This window comes from Megalobrama amblycephala, linkage group LG13 (genome assembly GCF_018812025.1).
Source record: "Megalobrama amblycephala isolate DHTTF-2021 linkage group LG13, ASM1881202v1, whole genome shotgun sequence".
Lineage (NCBI taxonomy): Eukaryota > Metazoa > Chordata > Actinopteri > Cypriniformes > Xenocyprididae > Megalobrama > Megalobrama amblycephala.
Window position 1 is genome coordinate 10,391,585 of NC_063056.1, and position 8,720 is coordinate 10,400,304.

General features: G+C 34.5%; 1 protein-coding gene across 1 annotated transcript in view; it reads left to right on the forward strand.

The window, feature by feature from the left end:
- The window catches only part of LOC125242848 (lysophosphatidylcholine acyltransferase 1), a 52,712-nt gene that overhangs the window by 37,120 nt on the left and 6,872 nt on the right, over positions 1-8,720 (forward strand). The window contains exons 5-11 of the mRNA XM_048151842.1: positions 718-778; positions 1,113-1,171; positions 3,852-3,886; positions 4,109-4,163; positions 5,769-5,851; positions 6,969-7,094; positions 8,040-8,193. Of these exons, the coding sequence (XP_048007799.1) occupies positions 718-778; positions 1,113-1,171; positions 3,852-3,886; positions 4,109-4,163; positions 5,769-5,851; positions 6,969-7,094; positions 8,040-8,193 (573 nt within the window). The remainder of the gene's footprint in view (positions 1-717; positions 779-1,112; positions 1,172-3,851; positions 3,887-4,108; positions 4,164-5,768; positions 5,852-6,968; positions 7,095-8,039; positions 8,194-8,720) is intronic.

The following is an 8,720-nucleotide window of genomic DNA, read 5'->3' on the forward strand; positions in this document are numbered from 1 at the left end:
TTTTACTTTCAGTTTCTGTAGTGAATAGGCCTAATTGACTGGCGTGTGAGACTTCTTCACCCGCATAACTCTCACACAAAGTTTGCACATTTTGGACAAAGTTTGTCTGATATCCACTGGCTCGCCTTCATGGTTTAAAATGGAAATATTTTCAATATTGTGATGTGGCATTTTTCTTTATCACCAGTTACTCGCAAAATGATGGACACTGCTTCACATATCAAACTTAAACTTGTTTGCTTAAAATTTCTGCAAATAATATTTGTTTAAATATTAATTATATTAATAATAATAATATATATTTGCAAGTATATATGTATATATGTGGTATATGTATATTTGTGTGTAATATATATATATATATATATATATATGTGTATATATATATATATATATATATATATATATATATATATATATATATATATATATATATGTGTATTATATATATATATATATATATATATATATATATATATATATATATATATATATGTATGTGTATTATATATATATATATATATATATATGTGTGTGTATATGTATATGTATATGTATATGTGTGTGTGTGTGTGTGTGTGTGTGTATATATAGACATACACATACATATGTGCATTTCTTTTTAAATCCGTTCCTAATATGCAAGTCGTCTTGTTACATGATTTAGTAAAATAATGAATAATTGTGAACTAATCAAAAACTCTGTGTGTCTTCCAGATAATGATATTTCCAGAGGGGACGTGCACCAATAGATCCTGTCTGATCACATTCAAACCTGGTGTGTATGTGCTCTTGCTCCCTAATTGTCTTATAAATTCGCTCCTATTTATTCATAATAGTCCATAATACTGCAAATATGTTCACATTCTGTAAATATGTCTATTCTTACTTAACCTAACTGTGTCTTTAAACTTATACTTTATACAAGACAAATTCACTTGGCAATAAAGCTCTTTCTGATTCTGAAACAACAAAACGGCTAATACGTTTTCTAGGGGTTCTGTTCAGTGTCTGTTCTGTACTGATTTTATGCAAATGCTTTTATGCCTGTATTTAGAGCATAACGAATGTGCAGTACAACATGATGTGCTGATGTTGTTTGTGTGATTCAGGAGCGTTTATTCCAGCGGTTCCTGTACAGCCTGTAGTGATCCGCTACCCAAACCAACTGGTGAGACATTTGACTTTTTACACCAACTCATATGTATTGCACACAAAACTGGAAAGCTTTTTCTTGATTCAATATCTGATATGATTAATCGGTTTTAAGCAACTTCCAGAAGGAAGTAACGTGTTTCTTTTTAATATACCCCACAGATCATTATACCATGTTGTCAATGCCCATTTTTGAGTGGAAGCAAAAACTCAACGCTGTTTTCATGCATGTAACTTTAAATGCAGATGAGCTGCTGCTGTGCCTTTACAGCTTGTGCCTTGGATATTCAATCGAAAAATAGTCAGGAACTGACTGCGCCTTCAAATTAGTCCAAATGAGGCGCATAGACAACGAAATTCCAAATTGTAAAATACTTCAATAAAGTCTGCACACTCTACCAAAGGGGAAGTCATCAAATGTGAGATTAAAAACAATAGACTTGTTCGACATGAACTACACTAGCCTGCCACCGGCTGGGAGATGGTCGTCAGGTCGGACACTTTGTGCTTTCTGTATTGTGCTGAACCAATGTCATTCGTGGCAGACCACGCGATTTTTGCATTGATTGTAGCCAAAGAAGTGGATGCGATTGAAATTCCCGTGTTTTGAATATTCAATATCAAGATTGATAAATCAAATACAGCAACTTGTCTAAGAAAAAACACGCAACACGCGTCATCATTGTCATCGCAGAATCTGACCAATGAGAATAAAGTGTGTCGTCATCAAGGCTTTGGCAGCCGATTTTGAGCAACTGCAGTGCCTGACCAAGGCGGATGTTCTCGTTTTGCTCTCGCGGTACTTTGATGGCACACCTGATCGTAAGGCTGCAGCGCCGAGCATATTCGGACACATTTTCTAACCAGAATGCATTGCTTTTGTCAGGCGGCAGTCGATCTTTGTGGCGCCGCCACATGAAGTCGACCAAGCCTAATGCTTTACTGAAAAAATACAAACGTTTCAGTCACGTGACTTTTGTCAATCCCAAGCTTACAATGATAAGTGCAGGAGCCATCTTAATTTAAGGAGTCACATAGTTACATAGATCACATGATCAACCAAGCCAGACTATGACAAATAATCCAAACAAAATGTTGAAAAGCATGCTACAGAAAAAACAAAACAAACTAAAAATAATAATTTAAAATAAAAAAAAAATAAAAAAAATGGGAGGGGGGAATAAATAAAAAACATTTAATTCACATACTGAATCACAAAGTTGGTCAATAGATCTAGATATAAATCCATGAAAATATGTATACAAAATTATAAATATTGTAATCATCATGATATAAATAGTTTTAGTAGTAGTAGTAGTAGTAGTATTTTCTGTAGCATGCTGTCAACATTTTGTTTGGATTATTTGTCAAAGTCTGGCTTGGTTGATCATGTGATCTATGTAACCATGTGACTTCTTAAATTAAGATGGCTCCTGCACTGATCATTGTTAGCTTGTCCTTGACAAAGACATTTGCCTTTTTTGAATAAAGCATTGTTTTTATCTAGCATTTGATGACTACTCCTTTTGGTAGAGTGTGCGGAATCTCTTTAAGTATTTGGATAATCAAAACCAAACAGATGTTTTTTAGCATTCATCTCTATTGTGGTCACGCTCATGTGACATTGCAGTTCTTTGTCATCATGAAAGTTTGTTATTTGCATGCATTTTAAAGCCATATCAGTTTAAACTTCTGATATACGGTTTTCTGAGCGCACCCATCCGAAGCACGTACACAGAAAGCTGTCTGTCAGACAGTGCGTTGTGTGAGTATTACACTAATTTCTCTTTCGCGTCTTAAACTGTCAAATACACACACGATTATGTCAAAAACGCACAAAGTTCACATAAACACAGTCAGTTATGTCTGTGAACGTAAACAGCATGTAAAGAAACTGCAAACGACAAAAGAATAACAGCTAATCACAATTGAATAAATAACTTTAGTAGTTTTAATAAGATTATATTTCTTACTTGAATACTGCTCTTAAATGCTGTGGCAAGGAGATAAACATGGCGGACTGTGTACAGCTCATTCAGGGGAGGAGTTAAGCTAATAGGGCAGATTCCGTCACCAGTTGTGGGCGGGGCCTGTTCCAATGTGACGTAACATTGGAGTGCATTCCTGAACGGCTCATTTTGAGACACCGTTTCAGATTTCGATTGGATTTTTACCACAATAGGGTGGTTGTGTGCACTAACTGTAGACAAAAACAATATAAAAGTGAATTTTGCATAATAGGTCCCCTTTAAAGGAGTTGCATGTCCACAAACTTATGCCATTAAAGTAATAATGAAAACTGTCATCATGTGCTCACTCATGTAGTTTCAAACCTCTGATTTTCTTCTGTCTCCGAATTACAAATTTATATCTCACAATTCAGACTTTATAACTCTCTCAGTTGCGAGTTTATCTCTCGATTCTGACTTTTTTTTCTCAGAATCTGAGTTTAAATATCCGGTTCTGTTTTTCCTCAGTTTTTTTAGACACCTGACATGACTGCATTCACAGAATTTTGAGAAAACAAAAAAAAAATTCCAAGAAATAGTCAGAATTGTGAGAAAAAGAATTGTGAGATAAAAAGTTGTAAAAACCTTTTTATTTTTTATTCCATAGTGAAAACAAGCTTTCATAAGTTTAGGTTTCCACTACAGAGCTGTATTTTGATGGATTAATGTTTTTCTTCCCCATGACAGGACACTATTACCTGGACGTGGCAGGGGCCTGGAGCGTAAGTGCCACATTTCACACCAGAGGTTTCCTGCCTGTCTTATCAGCCTTCATAGCTGTAGTACTATATGAAAATGAGTGTCAAGCTGGATCTTTACTACCAAATTATTAACACCAGACTGAAATGCAGAACTCTAGAACTAAACATTGTTATAAAGAAGAGAAATGAATCAAATGTTAAACACCAAGAAACGTCACAAAGTGTAACTTTGTTCTTTTGCAGATTTAAGATCTTGTGGTTGACTCTGTGTCAGCTTCACAATGAGTTTGAGATTGAGGTGAGTCTCTCTCAGCCATATTTTGATTTGTCATCTGGAGACATGAGGCCATGAGACTGGGTGCTTTGAAGGGTTACTGTGGTGTTTGTAGTGGATTTTATCAGTATGGATCCAGTCATAAAAGTTAAATTTAGTGTATAACATGGAATGTCACGGAATTTGGCAAATTTTGGATAAATAAATTATCAGTATGGCTTCACAGTTAATCAAATCGTGATATGGACTAGTGTCTGTGAAGATTAAAGCGCAATAAGATTGCTATATAATGTGTCTCATTTTGGTCTACCACACATACTCAAGTTCGTGTGACGCTTGTGGTGTCTTCAGCATCTGCCGTCTCACTATATGAGGACATGAAGTCACTTTACCAGCATTTTACCATTTTATTTTAAAAAACTACCCCATCAGATAGGATAGGATAGGATAGGATAGGATAGGATAGGATAGGATAGGATAGGATAGGATAGGATACACACAGAAACTCGAAGGATACACACAGAAACTCTTCACTACAACACGGCAAAATAAACGTTGAACAGTAAATATCTGTTGTGCAGCACTTTGCCAAAAATTAAAAAGAATTTCCATTTCATTACATTTTAAAAGATTAATGAAATTGTTGTTGTTTTATGCCTTCATTTGATTACAGTGTTTTTATTAAGAAATTTGTATTAAATCATAAATCGAGAAAAATCAAACACCGTAGAGAATTTTCTTAAAAAAAATATTATAGGAACCTATTTAAAAAAATATATGATTTATGAATACAAAATAAATCAAAAACAAAAGAAAACAAAATTTGGGAAAAATAAAGTAATTTTGTTAATTTATACAAGTTTCGTGATTTCAATCATTTAGGCATGCTTTTTGATTAAAATTTTATTTAACCATTAAAACGGCAAAACAGAATATTTTATAAAAACTGATTTCATATGGCACCTAATATGGATTTGCAGGGGTGTTGGACCATTTTTAGGGAGTTTCTGGGGTCTTGTGGGTTGTTCAGGTAAACTCTGATATGTCTGATCTCTAGATATGTCTCCCTCTGTCTGTGAGAGTTTTATGGTCTTTCAGGGGAAAACCTGCCACATGAGGTGTCGTTCATTCAGGAGTTACATGAGCTGAAATTTAACAGGGTTAGAAATGTGACCGATGCTTTAACTCTACTTATGAGCAGTAATATTAGTGATGCTTGACTTGGAACAGAACAAGAACAGTAGACTACTCATATTAGTATATTTGCTGTGTTTTAGAGAGGCTCCTGAGCTGATGGCTTTGTCTTCCTCATTGAATTGAGAGTCCTAAAAATTCTCCGGACTCATTCTTTTCATGAAGAAGCCATTAACGTGATAAAGTGGCTTTAATTGTGAGAGGTAAAGAGGGACAAGGTGACGCATGTAAATCCTGCTGCTGTCATTATGGGAGTGAAGCGACCTCATTTACCCGCTCACGCTCTCGGGAGCTTGAATCACACTGGAAGTGAAGCGTGTCGTGAATGTGTTTGGGCTGTGTCTGTAAGCCTAGACCTCACTTGACCTGGATTTGAACAGGCATGTCTCCGTTGTGAAAGAAACTGCTGACTGGTTTTCTATTTCTTTCTCTCAGTATCTGCCCATATACTCTCCCACAGAGGAGGAGAAGAAGAATCCAGCGCTCTTCGCTCACAATGTGCGCCGCTTGATGGCAAAGTAAGATCTGAGTTCTCCTTGCTGTGTCTGGATTGTCCGTTTTCTTTTGAATCGTAAGATATGTTTTGTGTATAAACATAAATGCTTAGATATTTAAGTTTGAATACCTTTTGTAGCCTGTTAAAATATATAATATATATAATATATATAATACACACACTTTGCAGTGTTTAGTAATAGGTTTATGTAGTCAAGTCAAGGCGGTTGATTTAGGAGTTTTTTGGCGCCTCCATGTGGTCCTGTTCAGTATCGCAGCTTGACTCTTCTTAAACGAAAACAAGCTCTTTGTTGTTGCTCTGTACACATATTATACACTGTATAATGTCTGTAATGTTTTTTTTGTGTTTTTTTTCATGGGTGCTTTGGTGTGCATACATTTATTAATACCATTATATGGACTCCTTATATCATTTAGTTATTTGGTGTCCTTTTGGAGTCTCCACGGGGTCCTTGAAGCTTGCTAAAATTACAGTTTTGGGAGAATCGCCGTTCAGTCTGGTTGTTTACTTTGCTGGATATAGCAAATGATGACAAAATGAATGTGTTAAGCAAGATAAATGGCGTATGCTTAATTTCAAGATAGGTGTGCAATTAATCGCAATTAATCACACAACAAAAGTGTGATTAATGCGATTAAAAATTAATCCATTGACAGTACTCCCACTCACATCCTCCTGTTTCTCATGATGTAATGCAGGGAAAAACAAAGATTTTATTATTATTTAAAGAATTTATGCATGATGGTAGTAATACCTTCATTTATCCCACTTAAATAAAAATCCTTGTTCTGAAGTTACAGTAATGATGATCTAATGAGATTCAATATAGTGAATAATTACAGAAGATTCAAGTCTAGGAGATGAGAGGGTATAATGTGTTTAACTGTCATGTAAATAATGCAAACAAAATGTAATAACTTCATTTTCTTCATATAAAATATAGATTTGTTTTTTTACTTTGGACATTGGGATGAAATGTGACAGCACATGCTTGAGATGCACCCTTATTTTCTTTTTTTTTGTGTGGTATTCTGAGTTATAACAGATCTGAAGAGAATAATTTGTGCCTGAATGAAATGAGAGCGAGTGTCTAACACTGATGTGTTATGTGTGTGAAGGGCCCTGAAGGTCCCCGTGACAGACTACTCATTTGAAGACTGTCAGTTAGCCATGGCTGAGGGTCAGATCAGGCTGCCCGTGGACACGTGTCTGCTGGAGTTTGCAAAACTGGTCCGGAGTCTGGGGTGAGTCTCATTACATCACTGAATAGAAACAATTTAACAATTTATTCAAAGTTTAACAAAAAATGTTAGGGTCCTATGTTTTTTTTTTTTTTTTTTTTTTTTCCTTCTGGGTACATTTTTCTGGATTCTGTTTTAATGGTTAGATAAAATGTTATTGAACAAAAAGCATGTGCGTTTAATTGAAATATTGAAATTGAAATTATTAAAAGTTTTTAAAAAAATCACATTTATGGCCCTATGAAATCCATTAGATTTTTTTTCCCCAAATTTAATCTTTTTTTTTTTTTTAACAGTAAAAGGGCCCCTTTGCCTAATTTTTTTCAATTTATGATTTAATACAAATTTATTATCAAAACTTTGGTAATCAAATGAAGGCATTAACACTTCAATTAATTTTTTAAAATGTAATCAAATGAAAATGTAACAATTCCTTGTATTTTTGTCAAAGTGCTGCACAACAGAAATATACTGTTAAAATGAAAACATGCACGTTTTAAAAATGTTATTATTAATTTCAGAAGAACATTTTAATGTACAGTAGAAATATACTGTATTTCTGTCATGATTTCTTTTTATTTTGTTTTGGTTGTCATAAAGAGCTTTGAGTTCCTGTGTGTCTGACGATAGTTTTCTGAAATAAAATGGTAAAATGTTGGTGAAATGACTCTCAGAGCAGCTCTGGAGAAGAAGTTTATGTCCTCATGTAGCGAGACGGCAGACGCGTACTTGAGTTGCAGACTTACTATTTCAAAAGCTAGTTGTTAGACTTACTATTTCAAAAGCTAGTTGTACAGACCTACTTTTTGATTTATTAGTCCAAATTCTGTATACTGTTTATTCCATTTCTGTGAGTATTGATGTAAGTGAATCCCATGATGATGACAGGTTTGGATAAGGTTTGCTCCTGCATCTGTGTGCTGATAGTGTGTAAATGTTTAATCTCAGGTTGAAGCGTGAGAACTCAGAGAAGCTCCTGCAGGATTATGGGAACAGGGCTCGTAAACTCCAGGGCGAGAGACTGAGTCTTGAGGATTTCGCCCAGTTCCTCAACCTGCCCGTGTCAGATGTGCTCAGAGACATGTTTGCTCTCTTTGATGAGGTAAATTATTTGGCTTTTAATTAGGGATGCACCAATAGGATTTTTTGGGGCCGATACCGATTTTAACAAACAATTATTGAGCGATACCGATATTTGTCACTTCCTGTGTTTTGAAATTTTGTCATCAATATAGACAGTATTTTGATCATGTTTTAAATCAGCAAAGTTAAAAAAAAAACACCTTTATTTAATTATACTAGCAGGTTTATTGTTGCATCATCAAATAATTTCGTATTCGTATGTATTGGATCCATTTAACATTCAGCAGGCCTACATAAAATCAACTGAACAAAGATATATGAAATAAACAATGCTTTTTAGGTAGGTTTAATAATTTTCAGATACAGAAATAAAGTAAACAAATGATATAGCACTGCATATTCTTAACTGTATAAATTAAATGCATATTAATCCTTTTTTGTAGCAGAGTTTATTATGATTCATCTTCTAATTCGTTTTGGTATACATTTTAATATTTTTGTAAGTTTAAATATGTATCTGCACTATCTCCTTTACTAGGGCAGGAC